The sequence below is a fragment of the Vipera berus genome, assembly GCF_964194415.1.
Source record: "Vipera berus genome assembly, chromosome: 1".
NCBI classification, from domain to species: Eukaryota; Metazoa; Chordata; class Lepidosauria; order Squamata; family Viperidae; genus Vipera; species Vipera berus.
Window position 1 is genome coordinate 157,877,503 of NC_138202.1, and position 21,284 is coordinate 157,898,786.

Genomic DNA, 21,284 nt, shown 5'->3' on the forward strand with positions numbered 1-21,284 from the left:
TGCCCTCGCCGCCTTGCTCTCTCGCCCCGTCCCCAGGCTCGGGCCGAAGCCCGGGAGGGTGCACTGGGAAGACGGGCTGCCTCCGAGGGACGGGCTCGGTGCGGCGTCCCCAGGGCCGGCGGTGGCCCAGGCAAGTCCTCGGGCCGGCTTTGGCCTCCTGTCGGAGCTGTTCAGTTGCCTCGCGATGAGTGACTGCTGTGCACGCGAGGAGCCTTCGCGCGTCTTTCGCGGCTCGTTTTCCCACGGCGTCCCTGGCAGCTTGGCTTCCCTAAGACTCCCTGCGGAGGAGCGATCCGACGGGCTGATGGTTCGCCTTTATAGCGGTTGGTGGCTTTTGTAAAGATCCCGGTCGTACAAATAGAACCGTAAAACGTTTCCAGACTGCCGCGGGCAGTGGAAAAGCTTAGCGAAATGCGGGCTCCTTAATTAGCGTTTGCAAATGCGGCCTGTACTGCACAGATTCTCACCTGGCTGACCCCTTCTGTGCGCTAACGCTTGGCAAAAAGCTTTGAGCTATTTCTGACTTACATTCCGTTCTGGTCCCTAAGAGCAAGATGAATTGCTTCTCTGAGAGTTCATACTTGCCAGGCTGTCCGGGGCTTGCAAATAGAATGAGTACTTTTGTTGATCTTGTAACTAAACGTTTATTTTTAAATGGAAATGTATTTGCTCCGGTGACTGTAAATAATTTTATTTATTTTATTTTTATTCCATTTATATCCCGCCCTTCTCCGAAGACTCAGGGCGGCTTACAAGCTTAGCAGTAGCCTTCATTCTATGTATATGCCTGCTTGTTAGGGCTTTCACACACACCCCCAAGCGGCATTATTACAAAGTCACCTTAATTGCCCCCAACAATCTGGGTCTTCATTTTACCTACCTCAGGAGGATGGAAGGCTGAGTCAACCTTGAGCCTGGTGGGATGCGAACCTGCACTAATTGCAGGCAGCTGGTGTTACTTAAGGAGGCATTAGCCCACTGCTCCACCAATTACTCGGGAGAGTACAGATTTTTTATTCCGTTCTTTGCCTATTTCCAAAGAGAGCCGAAAGCAAGTCAGATTCAGTGCTACATTAATTGCCTGTACACTTCTTTTCAGGCATGCTTTGATCTTGTATGTTACAGTATTTTGAAAGTGATTCCATGACAGAATATGGAATTCACATGTTTGGTTAATTTCAAAGACAATTGAAGCTTTTCAGTCAAATCTTCTAGCCAAGATTTTTTTAAAAGTAAAATCCATACGAGATGTCTTCTAGCTCTAATAGTTGACATCCATTGTTATTCCAACTTATTTGGATGAAACCTGGTTGGAGGAAAGTACTAAGCTCTTTCATTTAAAATCCCATGCTACAAATGGATTCAAGGAGTTGATGTTTTGGAAATATCTGTAAAATCTATGTACTATATTCTTATGATGTGTAGAATCTGGCCTTTGTTTGATAATAAGAGTCCCCTTTGGTTCGTAGAGTTATCTCATTGTATTATTCTAAACTCTGAAATAACATGAGCTTTGTATTTTGTTTATCCATGAACTTCACAGGTTAAGATTAGCCTAATTTACGTTTAAGCCCAATCTTGTCTCACACAAGATTGTTGGTAAAATGCACAGGGAAAACCTCTGTGTCTTTCTGAGTTCAAGCCAGAACAGAATAAGACCATACATTTTCTTGTCTCTGTACAGTTAAGTGGCTTGCAGTCATTTTCTGGCAGAACTGAGATAAATTCACTCTATTTGATTTACTCCAATGAATTCAAGTTTCAAACATCATCCAGTGAGTATCATTGATGTATTGTTGATATTTTTTAAAAAAATTGCACATCTGTATAAATCTCTTTATCTGTGTCAGTTCTATACTTTTTGATAATGTAATCAAATATCCTGTCTTTGAATTTTTGTTTTGACTAATGATTACTTTATATGCTACATAGTCCTCACTTAATGACAACTGAGCCCAGAATTTTGGCCTTAAATTACTGTGATTGTTAAGCAAACCATATGACTTGTCTTGATTTTATGACCATTTTTACAATGGTCATAAAGTGAGTCACTGTAGTGGTTAATTAAGTGAACCACATGGTCATTAAGTGAATCCATTTTCCAAAATGGGCATTTTTTGCTGGAAACTGCAACTGGTCATAACTGTGAGATGGTTGTCAAGTATCTAAAATGCAATCACATGACCATGGTGTGCATGTGTTTGGGTGTGTGTTATTCATAACATCACGGATGGGTCATAATTAACTTTTTGGGAGTCATGATAACTTCAAATGGTTATTAAACTACTGGTCATTAAGTGAGACTACCTGTATTTTATAGTTTATTGTATATTCTTTGTTACTTAAGGTAAATCAATATAATATCACATACAGAGGACTAAAATGAAAACTTGAAATGCTTTGGGTAGCCTTAAATTCCTGCATTGTTTATAGTTTATACATTGTATAAAACATATTGTGGACATTATGTCTGAAACCTATGCCAGATTATGCTGCATGTAAATGATGCCCAGTTTAGATGCCACAACAAACTGATTTGGTATAACAGTATATAGCTTTGATTCTTATATTTTGAGAAGCATTCAGATGCATTTTTAGAAGTATCATGAATGATTTTTTTCTTGCTGAAAATTCTTTTTAAGACTATCAACATATGATTATATAAATGATTTTGTTCATAATTAAACTATTTTTTTCTCATTTTCAGGTTATACTTATATCCAACAACAATGAGATTTCTACTGGTTTTTGATTTTGATCATACAATTGTAGATGAGAACAGTGATACCTGGATTGTTAAATGTGTACCTGGTTCAAAACTTCCTGATGAAATAAAAAACTCCTATCAAAAGGGACACTGGACGGAATATATGGATAGAGTTTTTAAATATCTGGGAGATAATGGAGTAAGGGAAGAAGAGATGAAAAGGACTATGACAACAATCCCATTTACTTCAGGAATGATAGATCTTTTAGATTTTATTGGCAAACACAAAGGCTTTTTTGATTGCATAATTATATCAGATTCCAATACTGTCTTTATTGACTGGATTTTAAAAACAGCAAATGTTTTTCAACTATTTGATGAAGTGTTTACAAACCCTGCAAGTTTTGATAGCTTTGGCTATCTTTCTGTGCAGAATTGTCATATCCATGATTGCACAAAGTGCCCCATAAATTTGTGTAAGAGGAAAGTTTTAGAAGAATTTTTAGAAAGCAATTTAACATCAAGAGTTAAATACTCACAAATTGTATATATAGGTGATGGTGGGAATGATTTGTGTCCTGTAATGTGTTTAAAAAAGAGCGATGTTGTTATGCCACGCCATGGGTATATTTTGGAGAAAATGATTTCTCAATTAGCTCAGGATCTTGCTCCATTGGACGCATCAGTTCTTGTTTGGTCATCTGGTGTTGAGATTCTTGCCTACTTAGAATTGCTTATAAAAGAATAGTTCCCATTTAGCTTAAAAACACAGCAAATTGGTGCTACTGTCTTGACTTTCTCATAATAGAATCCTTTCTTTATAGATATTAGAAAAATCACATTTTGTTTACATAATTTTAATTGATTGTCTTCCCTTTCCTTGTACAAAATCAGTGTATGGTTAATTGAATAATTTAATGATGCAGATGCCAAAATTATTAAATATAATAGTCATCAATATCATTTCAGATGAGCTATTAAAGTCTGTTCTATGATATATGATAGTAGGTTCTGATTAATTATATATTGAGCAGCCATTTGACCTGTGGCTTGATAGCATACACTCAAATTAGCTCTTATTGGTAAAGAGGAAAAAGGCAAATCCCATTATGTGAGTGGAAATCTCACTCAAATAATTGCCAACATTTGCTGCTTTTTAGAAAAATAACATTATTTCTTAAAATTGAAAAATACTTTCATAGTCCTGTAAAAAAGTAGAGATCCAGATTATTTTCTGCTAACCAATTATAATACAACGGTTGCAGTTTAGTGGCATCAAATAAAAATAAGCTCATACCCATTTTTCTCCTATTTAACAAATATATTCTACATCAGTCAATCTGGTTAAAGGTAATGCACCGTTACAAATAAATGTGGGCAACACTGAATACTGTTTAATAATATCTGTCCATAAAAGTGTTGGTTTTATCTGCAAAAACTATAAGAATGCAAATGAGATGATGCAATGAAAGATACGTATTTCTTTTCATAAGCAAAATACATTCTGTGCATGTTTACTGAGAAATAATCCCTAATCTAGGCCAGTGGGATTTATTCCTAAATAAACTACCTAGAATTGAATCCTTTAAACAATTATGTAAAATGAAGAGTATAATGTCAGTGCAACAAATATAAAATTACTGCTTCAATCTATTACTAAGGCATCACATTTATCTTTGCAAATACCTGTGAGGTATGATCTTTCTTTTTATGTCATTTTGTTAGAAATATGAAGACACTGGAGGAGGAGGACTGTATTAGTCTATGTGCAAATAATAATTTTCCAACTAGTAAATGTTATTAAGAGGCATAAGCCTTCATAAGCTGAAACTCAGTTCATGACAATTTATGCCTTTTAATAAGATTGGTTAGTTAGAAAAGGTGCTGCCTAACTCCTCTTAATGTGAAAATTGTATCTGAAAGTTTTGAAAAAGGGCATAAATTGATAAGCAGTTTTGTGTTGACCTTTTAGCCTTTGCAAAAAGTGAATGTGTGAAAATTGGTTTAATATGTGGAATTGTATATATGGATAATGTATTTTTTTAGTTTAAAATTAGTGAAAGAAGATAAAGATTAGCTCAATATTAGCTTCCTCTCATATTAATTTATGTTGGTCTTAATGAGTAGATTATTTAACTATCTGCTAAAATTCAGATACTGAGTACATTTGATATAGTGAACAATGAATTTGCTTAGAAATCCGTATTTCACTTGTTATTCTTTGAAATACTATGTGCCTACTAGAACTTTTGGAATATGTGTGCTATTTAAAATAACAATGATTAATTTATCCCATTTGTAGTTTTTATTTATGTATGCTTATAAAGATAACAATTAAATATTTTATTACTGAATCTACCTGTTAAATATTTTGCCTTAACTGTAGAATATAGCGATTATATAAATCAACAGAAACAACATACTGTACTGGGACCTAACAGTTGTTTAGCTGATTAGTATAAAAAGAACATTGGTTTTCTATTTCTTCCTCTGATGGGGATACACTATATATTAAAGCTTTTTCTAACAAATTCTTCTCCCCTAGTTTTAATGAAGCTTAATTTGCATTCCTTCCCAACATAGATAGACCCTATTACATGGTCTAAAGATCTGCTTATTTGATAAATGTAAATGCTGATTTTAACAGTTATCTTGGCCCATGGATTATTGCTTATGCTTTCAACCATTGTGTTATCCATCTTGGGCTGATTTATAATTGAACTATCAGAGTTCTATGTATTATTTAAATAATTCATATGGCTGCCCTATCTCAGAGCAGTGACTGGATGGTGTAAAAGGTTAAAAACCAACAGTTATAAGTAATATCTAATGACTTGAGGGAAATAATACATTCTAATCTTAAAGTCATATCAGCAACAGTGCTTTCCTAGCCTTCTGGTCCAAATGTCTGAAGAAACAGCTGATCTTGAGAACCTTATGAAAGGCTAATAGGGTTGGGACCAACTATATCTCTGAGTATGCTGTTCCACGAGTGAGCACTGGCATTATGTTTTCAACAAGATGACATTGTTCAATAGAGGGGATCTGAAATATGCCCTCTTTGCCAGATCTAGTAGGATCAGCAAAAAAAAGGAAGAGATTGATACAATAGTATTATACAGAACAAAATCCAACCATCATTGTTTCTCTGGATGTTTTATATGATTTCTTGGAGATTTCTGAAACAAGTCTCAATCCAAAGGTGCTTTTTCAAAAGGCACTTTTGGGACAACCATGACCTGGATGACTGAGAATCTTCATAGACAAGTCTTAAGCTGCCATAGGTTTGTCCCAAATTTAATTCTTAGGTTCTTTTCAGTATTCATAGTATTTGGAATTTTTCAAGAATTATAGATTCTGATGATGGTGAAGATATGACAAAGAGAAGAAAAAAAGTTTCTTTGTGTTCTGCTCTTTTTATTACTATAATTAAAAAGCAAAAAAAATATGGATTCTGTGGAAAATAATGTTCCTACAACATTGAAGGAACAAATCTATGCCATATTTGCTAAGTGCATTTCTATTATATATACTATATGTTGCTTGTATTTTTTTCCAATTGTCTTTTCTGAAAAGAATGGCAAGGAACGGCTTTTCAGCAATATACTCAATTTTGTAAAGTACATTCTCCTGCTTATTTTTCACATTTCATCAGAGCTATATATTCATCTAGGACAGGGGTTGGCAACCGGAAAAAGCAAAAGAGCCACTCGGAACCAGTTCCATCACACACACAAAAAAGTGGGAGCCGCAAAAAGTGTGCGCGCGTGCGTCCACGCATGCGCAAAAAACAAAATGTTTTGCGCATTCAGGCACCTGCACGGTGACGGGTCTCCCTGGTGACGGGTGCTGGGTTGCGGTGCCGCCTTCAGCCCGGGCGCCACTGGAGCCACCCCTGGGACCTCCAAACCGCCGCCCGTTCGGGGAGGTGTGCGCGCAGCTCTCCAAACCTTTGGAGAGGTGCACACGCACCTCCACCCAAATGGGCGGTGGCGCCACCCATTTGCAGACGTGCTGCTGCCAGTTTGGAAAGCTGCCGCGGCCCATTTGCAAAGCTACCGCCTTCGGAGGAAGTCGGCAGCCTGCAAACGGGCCGCGGCAGCTTTCCAAAAGGGCGGCGCTTTGGAAAGCTGCCGCGGCCCATTTGCAGAGGTGCCGCCTTTGGAGGAAGGCAGCAGCTCTGCAAACGGGCTGCGGCAGCTTTCCAAACGGGCGGCGCCACTGCCCGTTCGGAGAGGTGTGCACGCAGCTCCGCCCTTTCGGAGAGGTGCATGCACACCGGGCGACTGGGAGCCGCAGGAGGCGGCTTAAAGAGCCGCATGCGGCTCCGGAGCCACGGGTTGCTGACCTGTGATCTAGGATGTGGGTGAGTGTGGGTCTAGTCTTCCTTGGACAGGAAAACCAGAAAAATAATGAATCGTGCCCTTCATTCTTGGTTGACAGACTCTACTTACCAAGGAAGGAGGCAATTAGGGGTGGTGATGGATCCAGGCCATTGCTTGGACTTTTTCTCAGCAAGATTTTTCAGAAGTGAGTCGCCATTGCCTCCTCTTTAGAGCTGAGAGAGAGTGAGTGGCCCAAGGTCATGCACCCAAACTGGCTAAAGACTATTCAGAAATGCTTTATAACCAGCATGTGATGCCCTCGACGTGATGTCCCGTTGTCTGGAAGCGGTACAGATTTGGATGGGAGAAAACAGGCTTCGACTCAACCCGGCCAAGACTGAGTGGCTGTACATACCGTCATCTCGTTTAGTCCAAGAGGTTCCATCTCTGACTATAGGAGGAGAGATGTTACCTCCCATTGATAAAGCACGCAATCTGGGCGTCCTCCTAGATTCACGACTCAGTTTTGAAGATCACATTGGAACCGTGGCTAGGGGGGCATTTGCCCAGATTCGTCTTATATACCAATTACGCCCCTTTTTGGACCGAGATGCCCTACGTACAGTCACCCACGCACTCGTTACCTCCCGTATTGATTACTGTAATGCTCTCTACATGGGGCTGCCCTTAAAGACCACCCGGAGGCTTCAGCTGGTGCAGAATGCAGCTGCGCAGGTTGTGATGGGAGCTTCCCGATACTCCCATATTACACCCCTCCTACGGGAGCTGCATTGGCTACCAGTTGCCCTCCGGGTGAGATTTAAGGTGCTGGTACTTACCTTTAAAGCCCTACATGGCTTAGGTCCGGGATACTTGCAGGACCATCTGCTGCCGGGAACAAATTCCCATCGTCCAGTACGCTCACACAGAGAAGGCCTCCTCAGGGTACCGTCAGCTAGGCAATGTCGGCTGGCGACCCCCAGGGGGAGGGCCTTCTCTGTGGGAGCACCAACCCTATGGAATCAGCTCCCCCCTGAGCTTCGGATAGCCCAAAACCTCCAATCCTTTCGCCGCGGCCTCAAAACACACCTGTTCCACCAAGCTGACCTAGACTGACAGGCATCTTAATTAATTTATATTTAGTATTTTTAATTCATTTTTAAATTCTCTAATTTTTTATTGCACTGATGTTCTCAATTTCATTTATCTTGATTTATGCACTTATTATATGTTTTATTGTGAGCCGCCCTGAGTCCTTCAGGAGATAGGGCGGGATATAAATCCCATCAATAAATAAATAAATAAATGTTGCTACCACGGCTTCTGCAGCATCTCTGGTAGCGGCTGGGCAGGGAGAGGAGATGGAGCAATTTTATACCCCACGAGTGTTCCCCAGCCCAGGCTGAGCTCTGGATAAGCAAAGCTATTGTTGCCACTTTAGATACCGCAAGCAAAGCGGCCACCATTCCTAGCCCAACAGACGCCTTTAAGGCAACCCTTCCTTTTGTCCCCCTGAGGCCCAGAAGCAGGAGGCAAAAGGTTTCTCTGGGGAGGAGAGGGAGGGGAGCTGAACGGCAGAAGCTGAGGATGGCCTTGTTGGGAGCAGAGGGGCCTGGCCGGAGGAGGAGGAGGGAGGAGGAGGAGGAGGAGGAGGAGGCGAGCCAGCTGAGGCACCAAAATAGGAACTCGGCTCTCCATCTGTTCCTTCTATAGCCTACAGCCGGTCAGCAGCGAATCTGAATTTCTTCTAAAGATAGTCAGCCGGGACGCCGAGCCCTTCCTCCCCTTTCCCTTCTAGAAAGGCTGGTGGAGGACTTTTATTCCTCTCACTTCTCTGAATAGTAATAAGCGGATTGCAGCCGACCTTGCCGGAGCCCGGGCGCGCGGCGAAGCTGCTTCCCTCAAAGTTTGCAACCTGCTCGAAAGGCCGCCCTCGCCCCCCCCCCGCCCCCGCGCTTTCTCTTTTGTTCCAAAGCCCGCATCGATTCGGACCGGGTTGGGCGGGCACGGAGTAGTTGGGCAGAAGGCGGGGAGGGGAGGGGAAACAAAACGAACACGAGCTTTGCGCCTCCTGGTCCCCGCTGCCCTGTTTAATAGGTTTTTTTCCCCCGCCCCCTTCATTTCCACGCGCGGGAAATAATAATAATAATAAAATGTCAAGGGTGCCGAGCGGCTAGGAAGGCGCTCCCACAATGCCCCACGACCAACCCTGGCCCGTGGGGGGCTTCGCTTCGGGCACTCGCCTTTTTATAGTGCCAAGGTCCTCCTCCTCCTCCTCCTCCTCCTCCCTCCTCCTCCCCTTTGTGTTCAGATTTTTGAAAGCGGCTCCTTTCCTTGCTCGAGCCCAGCTCTGCCTCTGCCTGTCACCCAGTTTGGAGAGCAGGTGGGTGAGTCTTTAGCAAATTCAGGGTGGCCGAACGACCCTTTGGAGAAAAGCATAGAGAGCATTGGTCGACGTAAATGACAGCCGCTGAAGAATGAGGACCTGCGGCTGACCGGACTCTTTTGGAATTGGGTGGTTGCAATTCCCAGGGCAAGATAACCGTGCTTAGAGCCTTATTAGGGTTAACCATAGTTTCTGGGCCGGCTCGATACGAGCCACAGAACTGGCTGGCGAACTTGGTGGCTCGCTAGGTCGGGCGACCACAGCTGCATAGAAGGCTTTTTAAAAGACAAGAATCTTTATCGTTTCGGATAACTACGCCGGTGTTGGTTTTTTTTATTATTATTATTCCCAAACGCAACATCGCCTCGCGAAATGACAGACAAATCGGTTGAGGGCATTTATTGTTCCTGCCGCTTTGGGGATACTTAATGTTCCAAATGTTGCTTTTCTGCTCTCAAACATATCTAATACCTACAAAGAGGTGGCACTGAACTACACTATTGTGTTTCTGTTGCGATAAATCTCCGGTGGGATTAGCGATGTGCCGCATGATCTAGTTTTATACCCCCTTTTTCCTGAAAATAAGGCTATTGAAGTCAGCGGAGCTTAATTTTGAGATGCATGAGAATATATTGTTACTCCTCAGAAGCAACATAATTAGGGCGCCTGTTTATCTGAAAGTAAACTGGACTGGACTACATGGTATCTACTCCTAGGTAAATGCATACCAGTAGTTAAATATATACATGGGAGAGAAGGGTTAATTTGTTCTTTTCACAGTCCTGCCTGATTGTTGGTTTTACAAGTCCTTTTATAGTGTATTTTAAATATTAGCACTAGAACCCCTTACATTGCTATATATTACTTTGAGGTTTGTGGAAGAATAATTGAATGAATAATGTTGATTAAAATGAGCAAATAAAATAGGATGACAATGATAAAGATGGAAAATACACTTTTCTTCTGGAACTCAAAATTAAAGTGCTTTTACATTCTTGCCGTTCCTGGATCTGATAATAGTGTGTTTTAACAAAATTACGAACAGTTTTACTAATAAGTCCAACTAAGTGGGATTTATATCTGCTTATTGTTCTGCTCAGAGGGATTTAAATACGATCACTATCTTGGTTTGCAAAATTTAAATTGAATTCTTTTGTACGGTAAGATGTTTGAAAGAAAAATCTTATATTAGAAATTGCTCACATAAATGTGTATTGTTTATAATAAGAAATCTGCACAGATCATGTACATGTAAAATATGATATACACATATGGGATCTGTGTAGAATTCTTATTATCAAAAAAATAAGAGGACTGATCTTTTCTCCAGTCCTGCAGGCTTCATTTAGGAAAGTTATGGAGACCAGTCATTGAAAATGTGAGCCTGACTGGAAGATAATTTGATGCTGGCGTCAAAGTCTGGGGGCAGATGAGGCACTGCTTGGGAGAGCAAGAAAGTTAGAGTTGTTTGAGGCAGTGAAAACCTTTGAAGAGCTGAGACCAGCAATGTTTAATAACTTAAAACAAATTATTTCTAGATGGTTTTATTTTAAGGGAGTATATTGCTGTCAGTGGCTTTGCATTTTCCTTTTTACCTGATGTGCTTCTTGATCTGATGTGCTGCATTTTTAAAATTGTTATCGTTATGTGAGCATTAGAGGTAAATTATTTACAAAAAGATTCCGCCATGGAAATCAGAAAGCCTTAGATCTGAATGGGTACTGATAGGAATGAGTACACGAACTTCACTGCCATGTTGTTTCTGATATTTTATTCCAGCGATGGCACTGACTGAGCAGGGGGACTATACCTATGGATACAAAGACCTCTGTCATCCTGTAGAGTTTTTGGATGCGTTCAGGATGTTCTATCTTGAAGGGTTATTCACTGATATTACCCTTCAGTGTGCACCCAATGTGCTATTCCGTTGCCATAAAGCTGTACTAGCTGCTTGTAGCAACTATTTCAAAGCCATGTTTACCTCTGACATGAAAGAAAAGTCAAAGGATCAGATTTATCTTTCTTTGTTCAGTCCTACAATACTAGAATCCCTGGTGATGTACACGTACACATCAGAGATCCAGATAACAAAACAAAATGTTCAAAGTCTCCTTCAAGCTGCTGATCATCTTCAGTTCACTTCTGTCAAAAAAGCCTGTGAGCAGTTTCTGATCAGACATTTAGACCCTGACAATTGTTTAGGAATGCACTCCTTTGCAGAATTCCATGTCTGCTCAGAGCTGGAGAAGGAATCCAGAAGGATAATATTGTCCAGATTTGAAGAAGTGTGGAGAAGGGAAGAATTTCTAGAGATTAGCAAGAAGAAACTCCAGTTCATTCTCTCCAGAAAGAAGCTTGATATACGGAAAGAAGAAGAAATGACAGAGCCCATTGCCAAATGGATTGCCTATGATGTGGACAGCAGGATCGAATACATTTATGATCTGTTGAGGTGTCTTGAAACTGATTTAGATGAAATGTACTTGAAATCAGCCCTCAGCTTGTACAAGAAATGCCAGTTAAAGGAAAATAAAATTAGATCTCTAATACGTAGTGTACTAAGCCCCAAGCCAAGAGCAGTTACAAAAAGATCTACCACTATTATGTATGTGATTGGCGGTTATTACTGGCACCCTTTGTCTGAAGTGCATATATGGGATTCAGTAAACAATGTTTGGGTCCAGGGAACAGATATGCCAGATCACACACGAGAAAGCTATGCAGTCACAAGCCTGGGACCCAATATTTATGTAACTGGAGGTTACAGAACAGACAATATAGAAGCCCTTGATTTAATGTGGATATACAATTTTGAAACTGATGAATGGACTGAAGGCTGCTCCATGCTTAATGCAAAATATTACCACTGTGCAGTTACCTTAAGTGGCTGTATCTATACTCTAGGAGGTTATCGAAAAGGGGCTCCAGCTGAAGAAGCGGAATTCTATGATCCTTTAAGAAAGAAGTGGTTCCCAATTGCAAACATGATTAAAGGTAATCAGCTTTCTGCATAACTTGTGAATTCAGTTCTGCATGTATCTTTAAATGAAATCGCATTGTTTCCCCGCTTCTATTTGGATAGGTGCTAATAAAATGTTAAGGTCTGGTTAGAATCAATCATTTGGGAGGCATGGTCACATTTGACATTTTGAAAACGATGTGAACAGCCTCAGAAAACGGATGTCACATCAAGTATAGTCAGACAGACGGTTCCAATGTCCTAGCATTTTTACAGTAGTTCATTCTCAAGGGATAAAAGCATTTCTTATAAGGAGAACAGGAAGTGAAAGTTCACTGCTTTGTCCTTCTGTATCCTGCCTCTATCTATTATCCATCCATCCGTCCATCCGTCTGTCCGTCCATCCATCTGTATCATGATTCTATCTAGGCAATGTGTAATTGTTAGAGAAAGTGTGAACTTTTTGACTTACAAGTTTTCTCTCCCTTCTCAAAATAACGTTTGTTTGTCTACCAAAGGAGGACACAAGAATAATTCAGGCTCCAAGCATTTTATGATAGGTTTACAAAGCCAGCTTAAGCACACCTGGACATGTTTAGTAACATCCCACGGCAAGACTCTTGACACCAATTCAATAGGTTGCATTTATAATTAAGCAACAAGAAATGCAGGCATCTAAAAATATGATTAGTTACACAGAAAAACCCAAAGACAAAGATAAGGTCTAACAACTTATATTCTGACTATGCTCAGTAGCTCCATGCTAAAACATTAATTAATTGCTTAAATTCTTCCACAATATATACCAGGAGCCAGGAAGTTATTATCTTCCCCTCCTCAGAAATCTCACCTCTGTCTTGTATCTCCTTTCTAAGGGATGTGGATACAATTACCACATCCAGTTCCACTGCTAATCACATCCAATGGTGAGGCTGGCATTTTCTTAAGATTTGCCTGTTTGCCTAAGTTAATATGCTTGCATTTAAACAATATGCTTAATCAGTTATGTTTAGTGTACCTTTGTGCCTAAATGATCATTGTTTTTATCAATTATATCTCTCCCATAAGAGCCAGTTTGGTGGTGTGGTTAACGCAGCAAGCGGGAGACTGTGTGATCAAGTTCTCCCCTTAGGTACAAAGCCAGGTGAGTGACCTTGCGCCAGTCAGTCAGTGACAAAGTCAATGAGAAAGCCAATAGGAGGTTGCAAGTCATGGTCACCAATGTCTCACTTAATGACTGTGGGTGATTCTTCTCTTAACAACCCCAACTGGGATTGTTGGAACTGCCATCACTAACGGATTGATGGTCACATGATATGTTACAAAATCGCTTCACTTAGAGATGGAGTTGCTGATCCCAGTTAGAAACATTAAATGAGGATACATATAAAGCACATGTGAGAATAAACAGAATGTTTAGGGAATAGTTCATCATTAATCAGGAAGTAAAACAAGGATATATTGATGCCTCCTTCACTGTTCATTATATTAATGTATTTCATATATGGCTAAAGGTATAAGAAATGCAGGCATTACATATTAGAGATATGAATGTTTGGGTACTTTGTATGCAGATCATGCTGTATTGATGGTTGAGACCTCACATTATTTGCAGCAATTAGTAAATAGATTATGCAATGCAACAAGAAGTATGGATCTGAAAAATAATGTATCCAAAAATGAATAAGGTGTTTTTGACACTAAAATTGCAAATTATATATGGCAAAAAACCCTGAGCAAATAGATAAATTAGTATACCATGATAGAATGTTTACTAAAAATGAAACATCTTAGGATGCACAAATGCTGGAAGATAGGTAATGCTTAGTGGTTGGCTGCAAAGAGTAAATATTGGAAGTGAAAGTAATTGTGTATAAGAACAAATGACAATGTGTTTGGATGTAGTGGACATAAGGCTGGTTGGCAAATAGAGAAAGATATGGGAAATTGTGTACATGCAAACTAAAATTAGTTCTTTTTCCTTTTCCTGTGTGTTTAATTTCTTTGGTTTACTATTTTTTACCCTTTCGCTGTGCTTTGCACAATATTGCTTATCTTAAAGGGTGGACATGTTGGATGATGGACATGTTTGTGCATGTATTATAATTGTGTGTATGTATCATATTAATGGCCTGTTGATGGAAATTAGGCTGAATATTATTTTTTAAAAGCCTTTTACAAATTTAGTATTACTAAATAGGTGTTGGAAATGCCACTGCTTGTGTCCTGAATGAAGTCATCTATGTCACCGGAGGCCATTATGGTTATCGGGGAAGTTGCACTTATGATAAAATACAACAGTATAACTCAGATATTGATGAGTGGAGTATAATCGCCACAAGTTCATATCCAGGTAAGTTTTGTTTCTACTAAACAACTTAAATAAATACTGTGCACTTGTTCTCCCATTGAAAGTATTTACATGTGAGTCATAGAGCTGGAAAAGGCCATTTAAGTAATTAGTCCAATTCCTACTCAGTTAATGCATTCCTGGACAGATGGCTGTCTAGTCTACACATAGAATAGCCAACCCCCCCCCCAATCCAAAATTCTGAAGCAAAATTCTTCCCCCTTCTAGTAAATCAATTTATTTATTTATTTACCCACTTATTATTTATTAACTTTAAAAGACATTCTGACTTCAGAATGTCTCTGGTGGCTTACACTTAAAATAGGAAAACCCATCTTTTTTGTTCCTTATTCTGTAAAAGGAATTATAACCACTCTACATCACTTTGGCACCTGTACAAAAAACTAGCATGCAGTACTGTGGACATGATTGTTGTTAGTTTTGACTCTCATACTTTCTTCTCTTCCAAAAGCCCATGACCTTAATATTAGTATTATTAATTTGATTAATATTAAAATTAATAATTAAAAACTGGCCTCAAGAATTAACATCTCCTGGCTATTAAGAAAGTCAATAGTTCCTCTGTGGGGGTCCTCCACTGACCTGAAATTTTCTTCCTTGCTAACATGCACATGATTCTGAAAGAGACATCCTTCTGGTGTTTTACAAGGGGAATCTGCCTAGATTTAGCTGGTATACTGGTTGCAAATCCTGCAGAAAAAGATCCTGATGACAGATACTGGTGTCCTCATTATCTCTTGTCTAGATTTCTGCAATGTGTTCTCCATGGGGCTCTTCTGAAGACTATCTAAACGTTTCCATGGACACAGAATGCAGCCATCCACATATTATTATGTGAAATTTGCTTCTCAAACCATACAGTAATGCTGAAAGGGTTCTGAGTACAGTTCGAAGTGTTAGTTTTGACCAATAAAGCCTTACGTAGCTTTGACCTGGCAACCTACAGAAGTTCCATTCCATCTGAAATCTACTTTTTCAATTCATGAGTTCTGTATGCGGTGGCTCAGTGGGTTAGGACACTGAGCTTGTCGATCAGATGGTTGGCAGTTTGGTGGGTTGAATCTCGAGTGCCACGTAACAGAGTGAGCGCCTGTTACTCGTCCCAGCTTCTGCCAACCTAGCAGTTCGAAAGCATGTAAAAATGCAAGTAGAAAAATAGGGACCACTACGGTGGGAAGGTAACAGTGTTCTGTGCGCCGTTGGCATCTATTCATGCCGGCCACATGACCACGGAGATGTCCTCGGAGAAGCGCTGGCTCTTCAGCATTGAAACAGAGATGAGCACCAGCCCCTAGAGTCGGAAATGACTAGCACGCATGTGCGGGGGAACCTTTACCTTTACCTTATAGGTATTTTGACAATTCCTCCCCTACATAGTATTCAGGAGTGCTAGAAATGGGTGCTTCCAGCTGTAGCACCAAGAAACACATCACACCCTTTTTTAAGTATTCAGAAGAGCTGTTTAGAAGAATTTTTAAGTGAAGATTTAGGTCATTTGGGGGAAGCTGTATAACAACTTTTCTGTGATTTTGAGGTTGATTATTTTAATATTTTAATATTGATAATCTGTTATTTTTTTCTTTTGTTTTCTGTTGTTTGGATGTGTTATGATGTTGCAAATCACTACATGTTCTTGGAATGTGGCAGGATAGAAACAGAGTAAATAAACATGCATATTTAAATTATTAGGATTTCTCATTATCACCATAGACGTAGATGTCCAACTTGTTTTTTCTGTTGTTTATTTCCCATTTTATTCTTTAGTTAGTAGTATTTGTACTGATGTTTCATTTTTTGTGCCCTCACTAATTATCATGTTCAACTTCTTTGCAATAACAAGTTATCCATGACTTTCCTGTACGATGCTGAAGAAGCCCTTTTTCTGAAGAATGTATCTGTACATAAGTAAATAGATAAACTTTCTTATCTCAGTTAAGCAAAATGTGGCTACAAATTATAATCTAAATCCAAAATTGTTGAAATCAACAGAGAACTTTATTAGAATGTTTAGATGATGATTCTATTTTTGTCAATTGGTAGGCCTTCTTTCTTTCTTTAAATTCTTCAAAATATAATGGACAATGTTAATAATTCATTTGTTTTTCTGTAGAATATGGATTATGTTCCATTGCACTGGGAAACAAGCTGTATCTTGTGGGCGGTCAGACAACAATCACAGATTGTTATGATCCAGACCAAAATGTGTGGACTCAAAAGGCTGATATGATAGAAAGAAGGATGGAAGGCAGTGCAGTCGTCATGAATGGATGTATCTATGTAACAGGAGGCTATTCCTCTTCCAGAGGGTCATACCTGCAGAACATTGAGAAATATGATCCTGAGTGTAATAAATGGGAAATTGTGGGGAATCTTCCTAGTGCTATGCGTTCCCATGGCTGTGTATGTGTATACACTGTGTATGATAAAGAATATGTCACTTCTGTGACTGGAACTACAAAATAAGCCACCACGTACAAAAAATTGCCTTACAGGAAACAAAAATGTCTTTCGGTAGCTTAGCAGTTACAGGTTAGAAGATCACTAACATCACAGTTCAATTTAATTAATATTACTAATTCACTCTGCTTTACATGTGACTCATATATCAGATTCAAAAATTGCCAAATGTTTATTGCCGCCCATCAAGGTGACTGTAGGTGGCTTATAATCAATCAGTAAAACATCAATGTAAAACATTAAAACAATAAATAGTAACATTAAATTTGATTTAAAATTGACAAAGATGGGGAGGGAGGGAGGGAGGGAGGAAGATACACACGGGGAAGAGGTGGGGTCTTGTCTTAGTCAATTAACCAACTCCAGAATGATATGCCCCCATTGGGGCCTCAAGCCAGTTGGCAGAGCCAGGTCTTCAGGTCCTTTTGGAAGGCCAAAACTGTGAGCATGGTGCAGATCTCACCTTGAGGAGCATGATGTTCCAGGGGTTATCCTTTCTGAGAAAAAGCTGCTATTGTTTGTTCCCCCCCCCCTGCAACGCAGTACCTTTTTGTAGGAGCACAATCTTTCTCAGCTTGGTCCTGTCTAGGTGTGATGGACCACAACATCTAAAATCCCTACTCTCTGGCTGTGGGTTCTTAAAGTGCATCACTCCTGGACAGCATCTACTTAGGAATATAGCTAGTCTACTCTAGTTAACTCTATGCAACAATGCTCACTTTCAACTTAGAATGGTAACAATTTTTATATTTTTTTTCTCCAGGAAAACACATATATAATTGTCCCATTCTTGAGTTACATTAAATCCTTTGAAGTTCTGATATTACAAGTTATGTGATGAAGCAGATATGGATTGATTTATGACCTGTGGTTCTATACCAATGCTAAAGAAGCACTAAAGAAGAACAGGAAGAGGGGAGAATCTTGTGTGTGTTTGTGTGTGTTCTTTTGTTGCTTCAAATATAGATATGAGGAGATACAAGCTATTCCCCTGTGAACATTTTGCCTTATCCTGCCTTTTAAACTTAAAGGAGATAAGTAGTAAATATCTCCTTGCCCTCCCCCCCACAATTAGTTATCCAGCTAAATCCTAGCCAGTGTAGAGTTTACTGGTTATTTTACTGAGGTTTTCACATGCTTGTGTTATTTAGAAGGCAACTTCAATCATAGCATGGGGCCAAATTGTTCTACCCTTTTTTTTACACCAATTTAATTCAGCGAATCCTGAGGAAATAGGAAATGTTCCTTCTGACATGTTATTTTGAGGATACCAAATTCAATTGGACAGGACTATTATTGGTCTAAATGGTAAGTTTATTTATTTATTTATTAAACAAACATATATATATATAGCTGCCGAACTCACACACACAGGTGACTCCGGGCAGCTTACAACAACACAATCAAATCAAGCACTTGATCTACGCCATCTCCATTGGTGGTGCCTAGGCCCTCTTGACAAAACCATGCTTTCAGGACCTTTCAGAAAAGCAACACAGTGGGGGCCAACCATGCCTTGGGTGGGGAACGATGCTACAGTATATAACTTAGATATGGGAATCCTAAATGGTTCTATAATAAGTGACCCATCTAGATTCTAAAGAACAATGTATTGTTTCAAAAGATGTGGTGAAACTGCGGGCTGAAAGGGAGGAAACCCCCACCACCACTAGGGGGAGTTAAGAGACATTCCCGCTTAGAATCTGTTTGGTGGAGGAAACATTGAGATCAAACCTTTAGGTCTATATTGCTGTTTCCCCAAGAAAAGTCAGACTGTCTGGCGAGATTCTTGTCATATAGATGGTCAACAATAAACTATATAATGTGGCCTTCTCACAGGTGGTTTTTATTGCTTGCGCCTGACAAGGTGCAGTTCTAATAACTTAAACTATATGATTATATTTAATCAATTTGGCCCTTGCATTTTAGGGTTTTGAAGTATGCATTAGGATGGATAATGACAATTTCCCTATTGTTTTATCTGTAAACGTAGGGCACCTAGAGGTATGCCATAGTGTACAATTGCAGAATGATAGGAAAACTGACTGCATGTCGCAGAAAACTAGTGGAGTAGATGAACTTGATTGGCTATTTACGAGGCATTTATGAGGCCTGGCAAAGTATGTGATCTTAAATTACTGACAATAATCCCAGCATTTAACGGAAAAGTAATTCCCCAGCTATTATATGGGGCACAACTACAATTTTGGAATTAATTCAAACTCAGTTCTTGCATGCTGTTTTGGGAGCCCCCAGGAGTATTTGCAATGTTGCCTTAAGTTAAGGATTGGGATTGCTAACAATGGATATTCAGGTTTAGTTAGTGAAAATTACACACAGTACTACCTCAGATTGAAATATCAACAGTCTGGCTTTATCCCTCTGGTTCTCCGAGTTGGTTATATGAAGTGGGGTAGAAGATGGTTATCATAGGCCTATCCTTACCAACTTTTGCTACTATCAGACTTTCAACGGTACCTATGGGACATTGCTGTCCAGACTGATAGACTTACAAAAGTATCATTAATCACTGACAATTTAGAGATGATGATAATCTGGCAAACTGTATTGAGTTGCTCAGGCCAAACAGAGGAGGGCAAGCACACTAGTGTGGTTTGATGTGATACCTTCAGCATTTTATAGGACCGATACACAAGCCTTCCTTTTTCAGAATTTCTTTCTCCATGTGGTCCGAAGAGATGGGATTAGATAACCGTGTCCTAATAGGCTGCCTATATTACAGGTAGGCCCATTTAGCATGTGTTATGCTGATTCTTGTATATTATCTGCCTCCTTTGCTACTGACTGGTATGAAAGAGGAAATTTTACATGGTTGCGAAATTTTGCTACCTTACTTACTACACAAGAAGATGTTAGGGGTTTAATTTGTATTGAGGATGTTCATTTATTTATGTTTTAATTTGAATTTTGTACAGAACTGTATTATTTTTGGCTGATCTTTGATTGTAATAAACCAAAACAAACTTTGTATGATTTATGTGTTGCTATTAATCACACAATAAAATATGAATATGGACAGTACACCAAGGCACTCTAGTTTTAGGTTTACATTTTCAGTTCTACCTGGAAAGGAATTCTTACTTATTACAAATAGTCCTTGATTTACGACCAAAATTAAGCCCAAAAATTTAGCTTGCTAAGTAAGACAGGTATTGAGTTTTGCCCCATTTTATGACCTTCTTACATTTGTTAAGTACCGGTAAATCATTTCTGTTATTAAGTTAGTAACACAGTTGTTAAGTGAATCTGGCTTCCCCATTGAGTTTGCTTGTCAAAAGGTCGCCAAATGGGATCACATGACCCCAGGACACAGCAATGGTAATAAGTATGAACCAGTTGCCAAACTTCTGAATTTTGTTCATGTGACCTTGTGGATGCTGCAAAGGTCATAAGTGTGAAAATCACAAGCCACTTATCCCAGTGATTTTGTAACTTCGGTCAGTAAGTGAACTGTTGTAAGTTGAGGACAGCCTGCATTTCTCATGGGATCATACAAGCAGAAGGATGCTCTCATTTTCAGACAATATTTTTGATAAAAAAAATATTTTCCATTGTTGTAATTATTTTTGCCATGCCAGCAGCCCCGACTAAAGGCCATGCACTCCAGCCTTGCACTACCAAGGAAGGGTGCGGTGGCCAAGGCTACAGCAGATCTGCAGCTTGTCAGCGGCGCTCAAAGGCTGCCCAACTTTACTCTGCAATTTCAGGGTTGGAAAGCGGAAGGGCAGTGCCGTGTTTGCAGGCCTGGTGGCACTTGCTGGAAAGCCTCCTGCTCCCCCCCCCCAGCTAGCTCCTTCGGAGCCATCCTGATGCTGACGGGTCTGCAGGCATAGATCCGCCAGCTTCGTCCTGCAAAGCGCAGCTCACTCAGTGCTCTTGCCTGCCACCATGCCGGCAGGCCCATTGGAATTAGGACGGCTCTGAAGGAGGTAGCTGCAGATCTGCTGTAGTCTCGGCTGCCATGGGCTGTTAGGCTCTTGAACAGGAAATAATTTTATAAACGTTATGTATGATTGACTTGCGAGGCCGGTGTGTTGTGCAATTAGCTCACATGGTGT

At 39.9% G+C, this 21,284-nt stretch overlaps 2 protein-coding genes across 3 annotated transcripts; both read left to right on the forward strand.

The window, feature by feature from the left end:
* Positions 1-97: 97 nt before the first annotated feature.
* Positions 98-5,061, forward strand: PHOSPHO2 (phosphatase, orphan 2). Of its 2 annotated transcripts, XM_081313591.1 has the most exons (3): positions 98-323; positions 1,685-1,775; positions 2,708-5,061. In XM_081313591.1, exon 3 carries the CDS (start codon positions 2,730-2,732, stop codon positions 3,453-3,455), a length of 726 nt encoding a protein of 241 aa, XP_081169717.1. In that variant the 5' UTR covers positions 98-323; positions 1,685-1,775; positions 2,708-2,729; the 3' UTR covers positions 3,456-5,061. The 2 variants fall into 2 exon arrangements, with proteins under 2 accessions (XP_081169717.1, XP_081169718.1); XM_081313592.1 differs by lacking the exon at positions 98-323 and having other exon boundaries at positions 1,529-1,775.
* A 6,138-nt stretch (positions 5,062-11,199) lies between these two features.
* KLHL23 (kelch like family member 23) lies at positions 11,200-17,211 on the forward strand (the record flags this gene model as incomplete). Its single annotated transcript, XM_081339877.1, has 3 exons — positions 11,200-12,412; positions 14,578-14,730; positions 16,859-17,211. 3 exons carry the CDS (start codon positions 11,200-11,202, stop codon positions 17,209-17,211), a joined length of 1,719 nt encoding a protein of 572 aa, XP_081196003.1.
* Positions 17,212-21,284: the final 4,073 nt, after the last annotated feature.